Source organism: Panthera pardus, unplaced genomic scaffold, assembly GCF_024362965.1.
Source record: "Panthera pardus isolate Hobbes unplaced genomic scaffold, ASM2436296v1 HiC_scaffold_24, whole genome shotgun sequence".
NCBI lineage: Eukaryota > Metazoa > Chordata > Mammalia > Carnivora > Felidae > Panthera > Panthera pardus.
Window position 1 is genome coordinate 161234 of NW_026526810.1, and position 20462 is coordinate 181695.

The following is a 20462-nucleotide window of genomic DNA, read 5'->3' on the forward strand; positions in this document are numbered from 1 at the left end:
AGGTGTGCTTTCATTTATGTGACTTTAGATTTATCATCATGAGCATCATGGGAGATGAGTGTTACTATATCTCCAATAAAAAATGCATTTTTTCATTTTAAAGTGAGGGTTCTGAGCGCCCAAAAGGCATGTGAGACACAGCCAAGATTGCATTATTAGGGATAATAATGCCAACCCAGGACTTGAACCCAGGCCTCTGACTTCAGACCACACGTCCTGTCCATCACTCATAATCTTTTGTCAGCCTGTTTGTCTTGAGTATGGGCATCTTGATGGTGGGAATGGTGGGAGGCAAGTCCATGTATTTATTTAATCTGCCTGTGGACTTCTTGGCCTTGGTGCCTTCCAAGGCTCATGGATTCAGCCCTGTCCCCTCCAGCCATTTTGTACAAACCCATGTTGGATGGATGAGTGAAAATTCCTGACCACTGCTGGAAAAAATAACTTCTGTGGATGTGTGAGTCATCAGGGCCACCTCTGTGCATGAAGGACAGCATATTATGTCGGGGGAACAAATCAAGGAATAAATTGGAAAGGAATTAAGGCGTGGATGAAATTAGGGAGTCAGGGTTCCAGAGACACTGCTCACGTGTTCCCTTTTACTTAGTGACTCAAATCCAAATCACTGAATAGAGATTGCTTAGTATCTTTACCAAGAGGCAGTGGCCTTGGGTCTCTGCCCATGATGTTGGCCTTTCAACCTGTCCTCCCCCCACCTGGGAACACCTGAGTTCATGGTTGAGTCATGATCTTAGCTTTTCCAACCAAGTTGGTCAGGAGGGGAATATTTATATCCAGTGACCCAGTAAGCCCATTACCCCAGGAGGGCCTTGTATATCCTACTTATCCTTATGGACCTGAGTGCCTGTGCTTCTTCCAAGGCCATTTCGGGTCAGGGAATACAGAGGTGATCTCTTCGACAGTATTGTAGACTTTAGAGAACACTGCTAGGATAGTACTGCCTTTCTTAGGATTTTGCCCCTTCCTCTGGGCTACTCGTCTGGCCTGGGCATAGTAGACATAGCAATCAACAATTCTCAGGTCATGTAGGGCTGAGATCTTGATGTACACCAATTAAAAACTACCTGAGCTTGGAAAAAGGTAAATATATATTTATTTGTTTATATAACACTGAAAAATTAGACGATGTCACAGACAGCTAAATGCCAGACCATTAGACTTGATGCATTGTATTCATTTCCATCTTTGTAGGTGGAAAAAACCTTAGTGGTAAATGAACATGACTGATAAGGTCACTGCCAACAGCGATTTCTGAGATCTAACTCCGTGCCAGGCACTGGGCCAAGCAATCTCTCGAATTATGTACGTTGTTTAATTCTTGTAATAATTTATCAGGTAGGAATTAGTACTGTCACTTCACATTTGGGGACACTGAGGTACTCAGCAAGGTTAAGTATCATGTTTTGGGTTACCCATTAACCAACTGGTAGTGTATGGACTGAAGGTCTTGACCACTATGCTTAGTTGTCTCCCAGGCTCTTAAAATCTCTTTCTAATTCAAGGATAGGTTCTGTGATAATTTTCAAAAAGTGCGTGATTGCAGTTCTTTCTGACGTTGCCCTAGTACTGATCAGGGACTCTGTCATAAGGAGCTAACTGGGGGCTCTCTTTCTTGGGAGTCTCGTGTCTGGTTCTCCTGGAATGCCTGCCCCTTCCTCTGTAGGAGGCGAGGGACAGTATCTCTCTGGGGGACATCTGGGGTCTGCAGTTGGCTGAATTATTGAGAAAACGTTCAGTGCTCCTTCTAAAAAATCATTGGATGCGAAATCAATGGTGACCTGTTTCGTGGAGTTTTAGAAACAGTTGTTCCGTGGATATATATTTAAAGAAAATGTCAGATTTATCCCAGAGGATCATGGGATTCTGCATTCATCTTTGCCCGGGATCAATACACCGGTGAGCTAGATGTGACTTATGGAGGAATGAAGACGTTTCCTCCGGTGTGAGTCAGTGTGTGAGAGCCACCATATCCAAGAGTATTTTATTTCTGTCATATTGTTAAATAAGAAAAAAATTACATTGGAAAATAAAGAAGCCCCCCTCCAAGGAGCAATCACCCTGGTAGGGGTCTATTTTTGAGGAAGAATTGAATGTTGAGAGTGGAAAATTTATCTTTTGGATGGAGGGGCCTCATGTTGGCTCTTAGCTGTGGCTATGATTAAAATCCAAACAATCTCAGTTCCTGGCAAATGGAAGAGGGGGTAATATTTTCTTGTCCGACTTCCTGATTAGTCCACATGGCGCCATCTGCCACGAGCCTTCTAGACTGCCAGGGTCTGCCCAGTGGAGCCTGTGGACTGGGGTGTGGGGATGGGTTGGGTATTTCCAGGAAGAAAGAATCTTGGCCCTGGAGGAGAGAGGCCAAGGGGAGACGGCTCTCCGTGCCGTGGCAGCCAGAAGATCACAAAGCCAGAAGTGTGCGGCTTTGAGCCACCTTCTGCGGGAAGAGAAAGGGTAAACTAGGGCGTACAGTGATTTCTCAGCACATTTCGTTCTGCCATTGAGCATGTCTGCCTACCCCAACCAGACCCTCTCCCACTAGAAGATCCTTGATAGGAGAAAGCATGCTGTTGGGATTCTTCATTGGAAAGACTGAGTGTCTTTGACCTTTCCAGTAGTAGAGGAGGAGACGAAAATGCTATATATTGCGCACCTGTTATGAACAAAGTCCTGTCTCATCCTTGGAGCAACCCCGCATGGGAGGTATCATTATAACCAGTTTTGCAAATGAGGGGTTGAGGCTCGGCCAAGTTAAACAACTGGTCCAAGATCACAGAGCTCAAGAGTGGTCATGGGAATTGGGATTATGGGAATTAGCATTACCACCATCCAGGTCTGCTGTTTTCAAAGACCAGTGCTCTTTCCTTAAACAACTCAGCAACGCCACCTCCCCCACCCCTTCCTACCCCCATACTTACCTGTCTCCTTCTGGAAATCACTCTCAAGATGGTGGCTTCCCTGGTGATATCACCAGGGAAAAAAACCCCAGACAAGTTAGCATCTCAGAGCCCTTGTCATGTGCTGGAGGCTTCCTTTACTCATTTCTCACTTACTCTTGTCAGATGAAGACCATACCCATGAAGGGTATGGTCTTGGCCTGGCCCATTGCCCCTGACAAGTCCAGACTGTGTTTCTCTTATTGGGAGAACTGGAAACATCTCTCAGGACTCCCTTTGGAGTCCTCAGCCCTGTTTCAATGGCACGAGTTTGCAGACATTTGAGTTGATGGTGCACAGTTGCTCTGAGAAGTTTCTGGCTATATCAAGATGGTGTTTTCTTTCCTTACAGAGAAGACTGGAACTGTCTGTCCAGAAATCAGAGCAAGAATCAAAAGAGATTGTCTTAGAGATAAAAGAATGAACTAGAAAGAAAAGAAGCTCGGATTCTGAATCCCATGACACAATTTAGGCAAAGGCAAGAGGCACCAGAGGATATAAACCCACAGCACGGAAACCTTCCAGAAATACCCTAAGGACCATTAGTGTATCTTGAACAGGCTTCTCTTAATACCCTGCATGCACAGAGCAGTCATGATTAAAACAGATTGCAGTATTTCATTTTCTTAAAGCAAAATGATATTACCTCTAGTATAATTTGCAGATTTAATTGACTTGGTAAAATATTAACTCAGTGTGGGGGTGGGTTTGGGCTGATCCTGGCACTTTTCTCCCAGACTAGGGCATGATCACTTTCCATAACTCTCAGAGCAGTCCCTGAATGATCGTGTGAATAGTAGAGTTACTGTAATAATAATTTCTGGCCTCTTTCTAGCCTCTTTTGGTTCACAAAGCACATTAACGTGTGTTATCACGAATCCTCATCACTTTGTGAAGAAGGAGGATCGAGCACAATTACCCCGTTTTACAGACGTTGAAGCAGAGTCTTGGAAAAGCAAGTTACTTGCCATATTCGTTTCCTAGGGTTGCCTTAAACCACCACAAGTTTGGAGGCTTAAAACAATGGAAAGTGACTCTTTACTCTTCTGGGGGTCAGAAGGCCAAAGCTAAGGCTTCACAGGTCCCCTCTCCCTTCAGGGGCTCTCAGGAGGAATCCTTGCTCATCTTTTCTGTCTTCTCGTGGCTCTGTGGCTCCTGGTGTTCTGTGGTTTGTGTCAGTGTCACTCTAGTCTGTGACTCCCATCTTCATGTGGCTGCGCTCCCTGTCTCTCTGTCTGTGGTCTCTCCTCTTCTAAGGACACCCAAGTCATTGGATATAGGGGCCCACCCTAAATCCAGAATGATCCTGTCTTGTGACCATGCCATGATCCTTAACTTGATCATATCCTCAAAGACTCCATTTCCAAATAAGGTCACATTCGCGGGTCTTGGGGGTTAGGACTTGAACAGATCTTTGCGGGGGGGGGGGGGGGCCGGGGTTGGGAGAGACACAGTTCAGTGCACTGTCTTTGCCCAAGGTGACAGCCGGCTCAACCCAGATCTTTTGTGTACTTCTGCCATTGTGTTACCTCCAGGAGGCCAGCGATGATCACTTGGCCCTCTGGACGTGCTTCCCTCAATGACAGCAGGTCTGTGTCCCTTCTACATTTTCTCCTGCTGGCCCCAGATTGCCACTGGCAGCGCTGTGGCGGGGAGAAGAAAGCCAGAGTGATGACTGGAGGGAGGGGAATCAGTGTTTTCTAAACACCCTGTCGTGGCCTTGGTCGTGCAGCGGGGTGTCTGTGTGTGCGTGCTTGGATGGGGCTGAGTTAATCGGTGGGAATCCCCTAGGGCCCTGCAATTAGGCCCCAGGCCATCTTGGGGCCAGGGCTGGGTGTTAGTAAGCTTTGCCCTGGAGCAGCTGTTGCTGTATTATTCATGGGGCCATCTGCGTTGTTGATGGGGCAGGGAAAGCCTTACTTCAGGATCCTTGAGACAGCCCCTGAAGCCCGGGCTGAGGGCCCCTCATCGAGAGACCTGACGCGCTGGGACAACTGACAGCATCATGTAGATTGAGGGCTGCCTTTCTATGCTTGTGGCCCATCTCCCCGAGTCAGGGTGCGAAGACTATGGTCCGTTCGCTCCGAGGATGCCCAGGGCACCCGTGTTGAGAGACTCGGCATGCTTTCTGTTGTGTGTGTGCGTCTTGCCCTCTAGGAGGAAAGTCCTGAGGGATAGGGGAAAACTTGAGGTTTATTTTGCAGTTTCCAGGAGACTCTGGAATGGAGGGCGGGCCAGGTCTCATGGCACATCCTTTCGATTGGACCACGTTCTAGAGGAAAGGGATGGAAGGAAACAAAAAGCCAGTGTGCTTATCCGTGGCAATGTCAGCCCACTTAATTCTCCCACCAGCCTCGGGACACTTTGGTGCTGTCGGCCCTTTGGCGGGGTTGGGGGGGCAGTGAGAAGTCGGGGTACTCAGCAGAGCAGGGCTGGGGTGAGGCAGGACTGAAAGAAGCACGTGGGACACAGGGGCGCCTAGGTGGCGCAGTCGGTTAAGCGTCCGACTTCAGCCAGGTCATGATCTCGCGGTCCGTGAGTTCAAGCCCCGCGTCAGGCTCTGGGCTGATGGCTCGGAGCCTGGAGCCTGTTTCCGATTCTGTGTCTCCCTCTCTCTCTGCCCCTCCCCTGTTCATGCTCTGTCTCTCTCTGTCCCAAAAAAAAAAAAAAAAAAAAAAAAAAAAAAAAAAAAAAAAAGCACGTGGGGCTCGAAGCAACCCAGCCCAGCCCCTTGCTTGCTAATCTTTTCCACCCAGGTGGATAATTTGTATTTTTACAACTACTTCATAATGAATGACCACATCTTGTCAAGTGAGCACCTGGGAAAAACCAGGCTGACCTGGTTCAGTTTGCATATATGCAAGCATCTGGACCCTGGCTACCATTCCAGGCCCGTCCACACCTCCCCTGCGACACGAATACAAACGCTGCTCCGCGTCCTTAGGCCTTCTTGCCCTCCACGTGCTGGGCAGCCATTCTGACCTTCTGCTTTTCCCAAGGAAGCCATCATGCACCTGTTGCCCCTGCTTGCTCCTTGCTGTGAGGGTTAAACGGGGGTGATGCACGTGGAATGTTGAGCGTGGTGGCGGGTACGTGCTAAGTGTGACACAAATGTTTCTCCATTTTTCTTTCTCAGCTCTCGTTTTCTCTTGCCCACTTGTCTTCTTTCCTCTCAATCCGTTGTCTCGGCCACGGTGGCCTCTAGCCTTAATGCCAAGGCAGACAACCACCAAGGTCTGGACCTCACCCTTCACTTTGCTCCTCTAGGACCTCATCCCGATTCCTAGTACATTGAACCTCTTTCTTTCCACTGGTTCCTTCTCTTCTGTTTTCAACTAAAGACCTTCTCTTTGATTTCCTGTCTCCTGGAGCTTCAGACCTTGGTGTCAACCTCCACTCATTCCCTGTGCCTCCAGTGAAGCCCCAAATACCACCTTGTCTTCCTTTAAGGTGCCTGTTTAATCCCATCCGCCCCTCCCCCGCTCTCACCAGTCTACTCTGGCCCTTATTGACCAGTCAGCAGCTCTCAAATGGGGTTCCCGCGGGGGTCCCTAAGACCCTCTCAGGGAGACCATGAGGTGGAATCTGACATGTCCTTTGCCCTCTTCACTTCCATTCTCCTGTGGGGGTGCCGTGGACTTTTCCAGAGGCCATGTGCCGTGTGATAACATCATTGCCCTGATGACCAAGGGAGTTTGTGCTAATGGCAGTGTCTTGTTTTAAAATTTTCTGTTTGCATTCCAAAATGGGAAATAGTGAAAGGTATAATCTACACATGCAAAAGCTCTTTGAGGCTCTCAGTAATTCTTTTTAGAAGTTATGCATTTATTTTTGAGAGCGAGAGAGTGAGCATGGGAGTGGCAGAGAGAGGGAGAGAGAGAGAATCCCAAGGAGGCACCTTGCTGCCAGCCCAGAGCCCGGTGCGGGGCTCTGACTCGCAAACGGTAAGATCATGACCTGAGCCAAAACCAAGGCTCGGATGCTCAATCGACTGAGCCCCCTCGGTAATTTTTAAGAGTAAAAAGGAGTTCTGAGACCAAGAAGGTTGAGAACGTTGGCATCGAGCCTGGTGGCCTCCACAGGTCCATGTGTGAATGAGGAGAAGAAGCCCCGTCTGGGTGCACAGAGCCTCACGCCAGGTGCTGGGTCTCATCAAGGTGTGCAGACTGGATTTAATCTCCCATTCATCCCTTTATCCTTTTGCTTGGGTGCTTTGAGAAGTGCACGGACTCCCTGACTACACGGTGACCCCGTGTTTGGAAAACACCCCAACCAGTGTGCCACCCCAGCTCTCCTCTTCCCCAGTTTATCCTGCACAGACCGGCTTTGTTCCCATCACTTCCAGCTCTAAGGGTCTCACTGGTTCCCACCTCCCCTGGATGAATTCCAGACTTCTCGATGTTCAGTGTGGCAGCGAGAGTCCTGCACCATCTGGCCTCCACTCCCCCTTGCAGCTTTATTTCCCAGTGCTGCTCGACATGAACTCTGTGCCCTGGCACAACCTTTCTTTCCTGTGTTCCCATCTCAGCCTCCAGCATCGCCTTGAACTCTTCCCCGGGTCTCTGCCCAGGAGCCACGAAGTCAGGGGTGGTGCTGGCTCCTCTGTGTCTCCCGTCACGCCCAGAAGCACCTCGTAGTTGATAGGTGGGGTGGAGAGTGCATGGGGGCTTGGAGTCAGCGGGCTGAGGTATGGAGCCTTGCTTTGTCGCACACCAGCCGAGGGACTTCGAGCATGTGACTCACCCCTCCAAACGTAAGAGGAGCTCCCTCCTCTGTAGGGGGAGAGTGCCGGCCGTCTCCTAGGGTGGCTGTGGGAAGCAGATACTCAGTGAAGGTTAGGTCCCTTCTTTTTTCCTGAAAGAGAGCAGTGTACTTTCAGACCAAAGGGAAATCATGCAAAGGTGTTGCCATGTTCTACCTGTGGTGTCCCACTGGCTGGGAAACACGGATTCCTCCCCCGGGACCTCACTTCTTCCTGAAAGCTGATCAATTTGGATGCATGCTTAATTACTTCGGGATTCTGCCACTTGTCCAAAATATCCTGGTTACCCAAGAGCCCTTCTGTCTGGGCACCAGCGGATTTATCTTCTTACTGGTCCAGAAAGAGAATCACATCCCTCTTACCGATCCAGGCATTCAGATTTATCAGATGCCCTTTACTTGAAGAGTCTTATATCAGTGAAAGCCATTCATTGTCCCCCTAATGAGATAACTCCATTTAGAGGGGCGGGGACTTGCTCTAAGTCACATGGAAAGTCAGTGGAGAAGGAAGGCCTTGAACTTGACTCTTTCCCCGTCAGACGCTCTTCTTTACTAAGCTGAGTGCCGCTGGAGAACAGAGACTGTCTTCTTCACCTCTGTATCAACAGCACTCAGCCCACAGCCAAGCATGGAACAGGTGCTTAGTAAGGATTTTGTTGAATTTATGAAAGAATAAAGCTGGTCCCAGGATGGGCTTTGAGCATATCTTAGAAATAGCTAACTACTTACTCCCCAGGGAGAGTAACCCTTTCCTTCCTCCTTCCTTCCTTCCCTCCCTCCCCTTCCCTTCTTTTGTTCATTCAATGGGTATTTATTTGCCAAGCTCAGTTATAGGTACTGGTGATACAGCAATGAACCAAATAGGCAATGTCTCTGACTTCCATGGAGGTTAATTTTTGTTTGGTGAGACAGATGATAAACAAGCAAATAATTTTTCAAAGTGATGCTGGGCAGTGACAAATCCTCAAAAGAAGAGAATAGTTGGGGGTGGGGAGGACTGGACAGTGTGAGGGCAGGGGTTAGCAGTAGCTTACCTGTAGAAGTGATCAGAGGAGGCCATATGATTGTTTAATGAAGTGAGAGAGCCAATCTAACAGATACGTTATGGGTTAGAACTCTGCAGGTAGAAGGGACAACATGTGCAAAGGCCCCGAGGCAAGAGCAGGCTGGTCATGCTAGTGACCTTGTCAGACAGCAAGGTCAGTGTGACTGAAGAAGAGGAAAGGAGCGTGAGGTAGGAGATGGGATCAGAGAGGTGATGGAGAGCAGTGCGTACCCCGTGGACCTTTGACTTTGACTTTCAATGAGATGGGAAGCCGCTGGAGGCGTTTTGAGAACAGGAGCATCCCAAGCTGACATATTTAAAAGGGTCTCGTTGCCAAGGTAGGTTAAGTGGAGTGGATTTCTGTTTTTCAGACGAGTTTATTAGTTTAAAAACTAGATAAATTCATGGACTTGTAAGTATTTTTTAATTTTTCTCGAGAGCTGGCTAAACCCCTCCTCTGCTTCGTCCCTGAAGAGCAGGTGGGGGCCTCCCTCGCAGCCCCGGGGAGGGAGCTGGGCCATCTTCGGTTCAGGAGGTCCCTTCCCCTGTCGTCTTGCCCACAGGAGATTGGAGCAGAACTTCTTCAACTGCAGCTGTGATATCCGCTGGATGCAGCTGTGGCAGGAGCAGGGGGAGGCCAAGCTCAGCAGCCAGCACCTCTACTGCATCAACGCGGACGGCTCCCAGCTGCCCCTCTTCCGCATGAACATCAGCCAGTGTGGTGAGTGAGCCGCCTGGCACCGCGCTCCGGGGAGGCATCCCTCACACCCCAGACACGGCCCTGCGCAGTGGCCTGGAGAGCCAGGGCCTTTCCCCCACCGGCCTTGAACTCTGCACGGGGGGCAGGTCTAGCTTACCGTTTACCTCCTTGGTGATTCCTGTTCCTTCGTGAGCCAGGCGTGAGAAGGCTGGTTTCAGGAATGAAGACAGGGGTTAAGGGTGTCCCTTGTCAGTGGACCACAGTTGACCCGCTTGTCAACCAGACCCGGAGGAGTATGTCTCAAAGTATGGTTTCTGGACCTTTCTGTATCAGGAGAATCTCAGGTACTTCAGAAAAGCAGGTTCCCGGGCTCCACAGACTTACAAGATCCCAGAATGTCTCAGGATAGGTCTCGGGAATCTGAATTCCTAGCAGACTCCTTGTGGGAGTCCGAAGCAGACTAAAGCTTGACAGGCAGTGCCCAAAGTGGAAGATGCCGTTTGACGTCATTGCTGGAGCTGCCCCACCCCCACCCACGAGGTCTGACATCTGCCCAGGAGGTGCAGGGACTTGTGGCCTTCCCGGAGCTCCAGCAGCTGGTGCCAAAAGTGCCAGCATCCAGACCAGGGACGAAGTTTTGGTGTTAAGTGTTCGCTTACCTTTCCCCTCATCCTGTCCTCCCTCCCAGACCTTCCCGAGATCAGCGTGAGCCACGTCAACCTGACCGTACGAGAGGGTGACAATGCCGTCATCACTTGTAATGGCTCTGGATCACCGCTGCCTGACGTAGACTGGATAGTCACTGGCCTCCAGTCCATCAACACCCACCAGGTAGGCGTCCGAGGCTCCGGCCCCATCGGGAGGCTGGGGAGGGAGCCCTCGCCCTAGTCTAAATGAGCTAGATCATGAATAGAAGCAGGGCATGGGAGGATAAGGAAGGGGAAGGAGAGTTCGTGCAGACTTCATTTTCACCCAGCTGCAGTCTTTTCTTGCCAGCTTGATCTTAAAAGTGCCAGTAAGTTTCTCTGTACCTTAGTTTTCTCATCTGTAAAATGGGTATAGGCTACCATTCACCTTCTAGGGTAAATGGGAGGGTTTCCTGAGCTCTTGGCTATAGAGAGCCTGGCCCTTGGTGCGCACAGCAGCAGGAAACGCCTCCTTCACTTGCTGCACTGCTTTCTTTTTGGTTCCTGAAGGTGCTTGGGAGTTGGGTGGGGAGTCACTTTGTAGAAACCGATTCCTTCTTTTTGTCGGGGTTTCAGACCAATCTGAACTGGACCAATGTGCACGCCATCAACCTGACCCTGGTGAACGTGACAAGTGAGGACAACGGCTTCACCCTGACGTGCATCGCGGAGAACGTGGTGGGCATGAGCAATGCCAGCGTCGCCCTCACCGTGCACTGTGAGTGGCTGCCGTTAAGGGGGTGGCTGTGCTGTGCACCAAGGTGATGGCAGCGTGGGAGGCGGGGCAGGTGTTCGAGGAGTTAGTCCTGGGCTGGTAACTCCAGAAAGGCTGTCCCTGTCCCCCAGGAGGTGGCATGCTTCCACCTCATCTATGTTTCAGAATACCCCACGGTTGACCCAAGTCTGCCTTCTGTTACCCCCTAGAAGGTCATGGGAAGGAGCCCTCCAGGTGCGCTGGACCCGGGAGGCTCGGGTAAAGACGGCCATCCCTTCCCCCTCCTTGGGGACGGTAGTGGGGAAACCGCTTGTCCCCCCAGTCTTTTCAGAGCTGGCCGGGGAAGAACTGGGATTCCCACCCCAGTTTCTGGAAGGCTGCCCCGGGACGCGGGAGACTCTGAGTCCTGGGAGTCAGCTGGCGTATCCCCCGCAGACCCTCCGCGCGTGGTGAGCCTGGAGGAGCCCGAGCTGCGCCTGGAGCACTGCATCGAGTTCGTGGTGCGTGGCAACCCACCGCCCACGCTGCACTGGCTGCACAACGGGCAGCCGCTGCGTGAGTCCAAGATCACCCACGTGGAGTACTACCAGGAGGGCGAGGTGTCCGAGGGCTGCCTGCTCTTCAACAAGCCCACCCACTACAACAACGGCAACTACACCCTTATCGCCAAAAACCCGCTGGGCACGGCCAACCAGACCATCAACGGCCACTTCCTCAAGGAGCCCTTCCCAGGTGAGGGCGGCGCGGCCTTCCGGTGCTCGGATTCCTTCCGGGGAGCATGCGGGGCGGGGCAGTGGTAGAGAGAAGGCGCAGCGTCAGCCTCCATACCGCCACCTCGGGTCACGGACTCACCCGGGGGCGTGTTCAGCCCCCACCAGCATTTTGAGTAAATCAGGTAAAGCTGCTGTTTTTCATCAGGCGTCGCAGTGAAAAGCCAGACCCTCTCGGGAGTGTGCAGCTGTGTGCATATGGACGTGCCCCTTTATGGTAGAGAGAGGGACTGAGAGCTAGACAAGAAAGACGGAGACTCTCGACCCAGCCCTTTACGGGTTGTGAAATTCTGGGCGTGATGGTTTGCTTTTCTGAGCCTCAGTTCCTTCATCTGTGCAATGGGCATGACGATACCACTCCTGTAAGAATCGCAGGCCTCTTAAATGACTTAAGGTGTGCAAAGCGTGTGCCACAGGCTTTGGCACCTAATGATGGTTCGACGACCTTCTATTGCAGTGGTTTCAGGGTCTGTCCCGTTCAACCCCACATTTAACAGACGGGTGCACTGAACCTCCTTCTACTTGCTGGTTAGTAGCAAGGCTTGGCGAGAGTGTAGGCTTCCAGCTCTGAGCTTTCTCTCCCGTTCTGTGGTGAGCTAGTGGGGTGGGGGTGTGGAGGGTGTGGTACCTGAGGTCATCAGCCAGCGGTGGTGCTAATGCTAAGTGGACCTTTGAGTACTGAAGGAACTTTGTTGGTTTGACTGTTTGGGAGGTGACTCTGTCTTTTCTCTGCCTGGGCTACAGTATTTCGAATACCTTCCTAAGTCGGAGGAGCAGAAAACACCCAAAGAGTTTAGTGCACGTGTGGGTAGCCTCTCTCGGTGGGTTCAGCAGTTGATGGCTTTCCGTCAGCGAAACCCGGGATCTTTGATGACCTTGGTGATTTCTGCTGGGAACAGGCTGGGTGACCTTCAGTCTCCAGATCTCAGGGGTTCTGCTGAGGATAAGGGGAGCGTGAAGACTGGTCTCAGGTGCGCGTGCACACCCCCCCTCGCCCCGCCCCCCCTCACACACGGGGCAGCCAGAACCAGCATTGTGCCACATCTGGTTACGTGCAGGTGACTTCAGAGCCCGCACATAACAGAGGCCGCAGCTCCAGGAGATCCTGTGTATCTCAGTGCAAGGAGAACCCAACGGGACGCTCCAACAGGGAAACTCCGGAGAATGAGGCTGCTTGGGAGGCCACGTTCTTGCCACTGAGGCCCGGGGGGAGGAGGGTGGTGCACGGTCGCTCAGGAGAGGGTCTAGAACGCTCTGGTGTTTAAGACCCTGGCATTCCTGTTTGGTCCGGCATTTCCAGCACCGCCCCCAGCATGCCCAGCAGAAAGCTTCGGGACTTTTCCCACCGTGGCCCACGCCATCCCTGCTTTGGGAGCTGGAAGAGTCCCGGGGGCACTGTGGAAGCAGCAGCTTTTAGCTGCAGAGATACTTTGCTCTTAGGGGCACATAGTCAGGCCAGGCCTTGCTGGTGTGAGGGGCTAGAGAGGCCCTTTTGCCCTGCCTCTGTCTGCCTAGTGATGAGAGAATGAATTCTAGTTTTTAAAGAGGAGACTGTGCGCTCCCTGATGGGCAAGGAATGAAGTCCCCTGAGGCAGCATGTTTCCAAAGGGAAGCTCCTGGGGTCTGGAGAGAGCAGGGAGCCCTCGAATACTCAGGAGGGAGGGTGAGTCACTCTGGGCTCCTCCCCACAGAGGCTGCCCTGAGAGCCGTTCTCTGTATCCTCCCAGCCTTACAGACACCCTTTTCTGTCCCCAAGAGACACAGCATCCCCATCTCATGGTCTCTGGAGACCCTTGCCACCTTATCAACTCTCCTTAGGCCAGTGGTTCTTAAAGAGGGGTCCCCGGACCAGCAGCATCACCATCACCTGGTGTTAGAAACAGATCCTTGAGCCCCACTCGGACCTGCTGAATCAGAAGCCCTGGGGTGGGGTCCAGAGCTCCACACTTTAACAAGCCCCCGGGCGACTTGGTGCTCCCTCGTTTGTAATCCGCTGCCTCGGTGGTGTTCAGTGGGCATGAGGGGAGAGTCACAGAGAGGCCCGAGGGGAAACCGCCCACCCGCAGGGACTTCCTCAGAGCCACGTGCACCCTGCCAGGGCCACCCTGTGCAGAAGTCTGCTTGCTTTATGAATCTGAAGGAATCAACGCATGATGAAAAGGCAGTGACAGGGAAAAGATGGGCCAACGTCAAAACGTCTAAAACGTTCGGGAGAGTAAATTACCTGGAGGAGCAGGCAGTCCGCCTCGTACCCGCCGAGCCCTGGCTGGAAGGCTGTCTGTGGATTCCTGCTCTTCTCTTTTGCCACGAGGGTGTCGGGACGTCCCACTTATGTTTATCACAGGTGGTCCTCTCTCGCTCTCGGGCAAGCGGAGCATGGAGATTAAGAGCGAGGGTTCTGAAATCAGACAGACCGAGGTGCAAATCCCTTCTGCGAGCCTGCCAGACAGGCGGCCCTGTGCTCCGAGAACGGGGTTGGCGCTTGGTACGTGATTGGCGTGTCACGAAGGACGATCACTACCCTGCCTCTGCTTCTTCATCTGTAGGATGGGCACAAGAACAACAGCTCCCTGCCTAAGTTGCCCTGAGGAGGAAACGCGGGTGACGAGTGCCAAGGGGGCTCAACAACAGCTGTTAGCTCTTAAACCGGGATTCTTGGGATGTGGAGGGATGCGATGAATTTAGGAATCTAAATCGCTCATCAGCTCTGTGATCTCAGGCAAATTACTCCGCCCCCTGCCTCTATCTCGAAGGCGGTGGTGAAGATTAGCTCGCCCATGGTGGATTCATCCACCTCCAGTACTGACAACCGTGCTTGGCACAGAGTAAGCCCAGAGTACCGTTGGTTTTAATTTTTTTTGAAAACCCACAAGGGCACCTGACAAGGGGATCTATGTTGGGGGCAAAACAAGATCTAAAGGTGAGGGTCTCCTTTCCTGACTCCTCATGGTCCTGAGACCCACGGGAGAGATTTGATTGGAATGAATATATTTAATGGGACATTCTGGAAATGCGGAGGGTTCCATCAGTAAGGATTTTCTCAGTAGGACATTAAAACAAAAATGTTCTGGAAAAGCTGTGTGTGTGTGTGTGTGTGTGTGTGTGTGTGTTTCCAAACTGTCCATGCTGAACAGAGAGAAGCACTAGAATATTCAGCATGGCATCCAGCCTTTGGTGAAGGAGGTCCCTGGAAGGGTTGGTTAGAGAGGATGGTTCAGGAAGCATGGAGCTCAGTCCTCTTTGGGGTTCTAGGACCTTAGAGGGGGTACCAGAGGGGATCAGGGCATAGGAGTGGGAAGCCAGGAAAAATCAGGGATTCACGTGTCCAGAGCGGAGGGCCAGGAGAGGCTGGGGGTGACTGCAGGGTGGGCTGTAGTCTGGGAGAGAATGTGAAGTTGGAGATCCTTAGATGTGATAGAAGGAGGAATGTTGTTAAGGGGTGTGTGTGTGCGTGTGTGTGTGTGTGCATGTGTTTTCCTGCACACGTACAACAAACATCTGAGAACCCTTGACAGAATATTTAGGAATAAGTGAGCTGCCATAGCTCTTAAATTCTCATTTTTTACTTGGCCGGGAAGTCCAGTTCCTTCACTGAGATTTTTACAACAGCAGAAGCAGAATTCCCTCGGGACGCTGGGTACAAACAAAGGGAGAAATCATTGCCCTCGAGCTCTCGGCCTCTGTCCAGGCTGGTTTCCTTGCCCTGAGGAACTTGTGGAGACCAGCACGTGGTCACAGGCTGCTGGTGCCCGGTCCAGGGGCGGGGGGCAGGGGAGCGGGAAGGAGGTGTTCCTCCCCGTGTTTGAGTCCCTGGCAGCTGAGTGCAGGGGTGCTGGGACGGGGCTCCTGTGCGGGATGCGCGGTGAGAGCGGGTGCTGTGGCGTGGCTTCCCTTCTTCCAGCTGAAGCTGGGGCATCTGTTCTCACCAACAAGTCTCTGTCCGGCTCTTTGTCTGGACGCAGGCTGCTGCCTCCCTTCTCCCTTCTCTGGGCCTTGTCGGCTTTCCCTGCAAGGCTCTTCTTGACGTGATTTAGGACTGGAGGGGTGCAGTCTGGGACTGGGGGAGCATTGCACACATGCCCATGCCCGCCGCAGTGACTCTCAGACAGCGCTGTGGCGTACGGGTCCGGTCATCTCCCCGGCTGCTGGTGGGGTCAGAGGTGAGGACCACTCCTGGTACAGCTGTCCTCTTCCAGTGCAAAATTCCAGGTTAGAGGAGACCCATGAAGTCTCCCTGTTCCGAGGCTCACGTGCTTCCTGGACAGGAGAATGTTCCTAGGCTCCAGCAAGGGAGCTAAGCACGGAGGCTGATTGGGAGATTGCGGGGTTCACAGATGTGGCCAAAACATTTGGCTGACCTGAGACTATTCTCTAATAAATGGGAGGCTTGTGAGAAATAAGCAGATCGGTGTTAATTATGAATTGATCTGGCACCTCTCTTTCCTCGGGCTCTGAAACCAAGGGTAGAACCCCTTCTCCTCCATCCTTCCCACAAATCAGGCATTCGGTTACGTGCAATTCAGAAAAGGTGGTAGCATGATGGGCAGGCTCAGGAATTTGGAGAAAGCTCCCTTGGTCTTCCTCAAATGGTGCAAAATGGACAACAGACAGGCCATTTATTTTCATATGTATATATAACATATATATTAATCATGTATATGCAACATATATATTATATATATCATACATATGTGTATATTAATTTAAGTTAAATTAATTTAAGTTCTAGTTAGTTAACGTACAGTGCAATATTGGTTTCCAGAGTAGAAATCAGTGACTTACCACTTAAATACAACACCCAGTGCTCATCACAAGTGCCTCCCTTAATCCCCATCACCCGCCCAGCCCACCCCCCACCCACCTCCCTCCACCGGCCCTCAGCTTGTTCTTTGTCAGTAACAGTCTCTTGTGGTTTGCTTTGCTCTATTCTCTTTCCCCCCTTCCCATGTGCTCATCTGTTTTGTTTCTTAAATCCCACATATGAGTGAAATCATATGGCATTTGTCTTTCTCTGATTGACTTATTTCGCTTAGCATAATACATTTCTAGCTCCATCCATGTCACTGCAAATGGTAAGATTTCATTCTTTTTGATGGCTGAGTGATAGCCATACCACATCGTCTTTATCCATTCATCAGTCGATGGACATTCGGGCTCTTTCTATGGTTTCGCTATTGGTGATAATGCAAGCCATCTGTTAATGGTACATTCACTATAAATAGGACTTTCTCTAGACTCCTTCACAGAAAGCATCACTTTCTCCACAGGTAGAGAAGAAGATTTGAGCCATAATTATAATGACGGTGAGGACTTAGCCAGTGAATGAATGAATGAATAAGTGAATGAGTTGTTCTTATTTTTCAGGGTGTGGTAGGCTTGTGGCAGGAGTAGATGTAATATAATGCAGTGGTTCTCAGAGGGACCAGCAGCATCAGAATCATCTGAAAAGTTGGTAGAAATGCAAATTGGCAAGACCTTCCCCAGACTTCCTGACTCAGAATCTCTGGGGTGAGGACCAATAATCTAGGTCTATTAAAAAAATATATATTTTTTGGAAAAAAAATTTTTTAAGACTTTTAACTCTTCATTTTGAAACAGTTTAAGATTTACCCCCAAAAGTAACAAAACAGTGCAAAGAACCTCCTTGTACCCATCGCCCAGCTTCCCCAAATGTTAGCATCTTACATAAACACAATCCCATGTGCAGACGCAGGATATTAACACCGACACTGCTATCCCATCTACAGACTTTATTCTTTATTTTTGTCCACTGGTGTCCGTTTTTCTCTAGGACCCAAAGCAGGGTCATAACACTGCACGTAATGCTACGTCACCTTATTCTCTTTCAGTCTCTAGGTTCCTCAGTCTGCCTTTGTCTTTCCTGAGCTGGACACTCTTGAAGAATACTCACTAGTTATTTTGTGGGCTTCCCCACAGTTTGGGTTTGTCTGCTCTCGTCTCACAATTCAATATGGGTTAATGCATTTTTTGGCACGAGCACCACAGAAATGATGCCGTGTCCTTTCAGGACATCATATCAGAGGGCACATCTATACTTCTTATTACCGGTGACATTAACTTGGTCGACATCGTGTCTGCTGCGGTTCTCCACTGCAGAGTGGTTTTTTTATTATTTAAACAAAGTTGTTGTTTTTTTTTTTTAAATATTTGAGAGAGAGAGAGAGAGAGAGAGAGAGAGAGAGAGAGAGAGAGAGGTAGGGAGGGAGACACAGAATCCGAAGCAGGCTCCAGGCTCTGAGCGATCAGCCCGGAACCCGACGCAGGGCTCGAACCTAGGAACCATAAGATCATGGCGTGAGCCGAAGTCAGATGATTAATCGACTGAGCCACCCGGGCGCCCTGCAAAGTGATTTTTTTTCTCCCTTTGTAACTAAACGAGTATAATATTTTGAAACTTTGTAAATGTCTTGTTCCTTATCATGCGTTCACACGTTAATTTTAGCATTCATTGATGGTTCTTGCCTGAAACGGTTATTAACAGTGGTTATTTGTCAGTGGTAATTTTTCTAATTCCGTCATTCCTTCTGTATTTATTAAGTGGAATTCTACTGTAAGGAAGAGCTTTCTCTTCCTCCCCATTCATTCAGTTATTTATTTATATTGGTATGGACTCATGGGTATTTATTTTGTCCTATGACTTATGATGCATGTAGTTTGCTTGGGCTATACCATAAGGGAGTATCACAGACTGGACGGCTTAAACAAGAGACATTTATTTCCTCCCAAGCCTGGAGGTTAGGTGTCCACAAGGTTGATGCCGTCTGAGGCCTCTCTCTTCCTTGGCTTGCAGACAGGTGTCTTCTTTTTTTCTCTTTAATTTTTTTTTTAACGTTTATTTATTTTTGAGAGAGACCGTGCACGAAGTGGGGAGGGACACACAGAGAGAGGGACACACAGGATCCGAAGCAGGCCCAGGCTCTGAGCTGTCAGCACAGAGCCCGACGCAGGGCTTGAACCCATGAACCACGAGATAATGACCTGAGCCGAAGTTGGACACTTACCCGCCTGAGCCCCCCAGGCGCCCGCAGATGGGTGTTTTCTTTCTGTATCTCTACGTGGTCTTCCTTCCGTGTGTGTCTGTGTCCTCATATCCTCTCTTAGAAGGACACCAGCCGTACTGGATTAGCTTCCACCCTAATGACTTTATTTTAACTTAATTACCTCTTTAAAGACCCTGTCTCTCCGTGCAGTCATGTTCTGAAGAACTGGAGATTAGGATCTCAACCATATGGATTTTGGGTGGAGATAATTCAGCCTATAACAATCCATGACTGTCTTTATTTATATTATTGCTTAACTGTCCCAAATTTGGTCATTGGAAGCTCCTTCACCTTGGCTCCTGTGTTCTTTGCCCGTGCCCCCATTAATTTGGAGCCCTTTCTTACTTTCCAGTACTATGAGATATTCCAGGTACATCTTATGCTTCCTCTGACCCAGGCCTGAAATGATGCATTTCTCCAGGAAGCCCTCATTCCTTTGATTGGAGAAAGACAGTGCTCACGCCCTAGATGGTCCTATTCCCTGCTAGAATTTGAGAATCTCTGATAGAGTGGTTATGAGCTCAGACTTGGATTTGAATTCAGCTCCTTCTGTGCCCTCTTGGATGAGTGAGATGCGGTTCCTTCCTTAACCTCCGTAAGCTTGTTTCTGTTTCTGTTAAACGGGGATAGTGCTCTCCACCTGCTGGGATGCTTGTAAGGATCGAGCGATGTGTGACATAGAGCATGTAGCTCAGCCCCTGGCTCATAATCGATGTCTAATAATGACGAGCTTTCACTGTTAGGTGAGCCATTTCTAGAGGCAAAGATCCAGTACCACATTTTCGTCCGGGGGTCGGGCAGAGTCATAGAGGGATTCCCAGGAACGTCTCCGGGACCTGCCAGAATAAACTCCACGTGTCAGTTTGAGGAATTCAGTCTTGGGGTCATAGCTGCTGGCATTTTCAGGGAAGGTCCGGGGAAGCCCACCCATGCAGCATTTCTTCTTGGCTCTGAGGTACCACCAACGCCCCCAGCACTCTGGGTACCCGAAGGACGGAGCACCGTGGGTGAGACGTTGTGTCTCGTTTTAATTTTCCGTCTCATAGGCCCCAGGTGGGCCGGGCCACCTCCCTCGAAGCTGGGAGCTTTCTCTCTCCTTCCTTCCCACTTGGAAGACCACCTCCTGAAGGGGTTGTGTAGTGTGGAGGAGGGGTGGATATGCCAAGGACTTTAGTTTTCAGTTGCCGGGTGACGGGGGAATCATGGCGAATGGGGGAGGTCGCAGCTATTAGGAAGCTAGAGTGCATCTGTTCTGGTTTTTATTACACTTGTTAATTATCTCTTTGTCTTTTTTGCAGAGAGCACGGATAACTTTGTCTCTAGTAAGTCTGCTTTACTTTCTGCTTTGGAACTGATTCATTCTGATACTTTCAGTAATTATTGAATCTACCTAGCCCTCTTTCCTATTCCACGGCCTCCCCCAGACCCCTGGCAGCTGAGAGCATCTGAGTGAATTGTGAAGGTCAGCCGGAGAGTAGAAATACCTCTTAGGAAGCTCCAGGTGCACACCTCTTGGGCTCTTGGCCTCAGTTTCCCCCAGGGAGTTCTCGGAGGTCTGAGCCTGTTGTGGGTCTCCCTGCCTGGATGGGAAGGAGGGATGTGGGGTTTCATATTCCCGGGTAAGACCCCTGTTGGTCAACCCTGTTCTTGTGGAGAGAACGGGGAGCCTCTACACCTGTGTTCCTCACCTGCTCTGAGGACCCCAGACTCTGGCTGGGACTCACCTTGTGAGTGATTTACCAGCTCTCCTGATAGGCTTGTGTGTCC

At 50.5% G+C, this 20462-nt stretch overlaps 1 protein-coding gene across 6 annotated transcripts in view; it reads left to right on the top strand.

The window, feature by feature from the left end:
* Positions 1–20462, top strand: part of NTRK3 (neurotrophic receptor tyrosine kinase 3) — a 381805-nt gene that overhangs the window by 112900 nt on the left and 248443 nt on the right. For all 6 annotated transcript variants that reach the window (XM_053888749.1, XM_053888744.1, XM_053888745.1 and 3 more), the window contains exons 5-9: positions 9327–9484; positions 10152–10294; positions 10726–10867; positions 11300–11596; positions 19994–20017. In XM_053888749.1, the coding sequence (XP_053744724.1) occupies positions 9327–9484; positions 10152–10294; positions 10726–10867; positions 11300–11596; positions 19994–20017 (764 nt within the window). The remainder of the gene's footprint in view (positions 1–9326; positions 9485–10151; positions 10295–10725; positions 10868–11299; positions 11597–19993; positions 20018–20462) is intronic.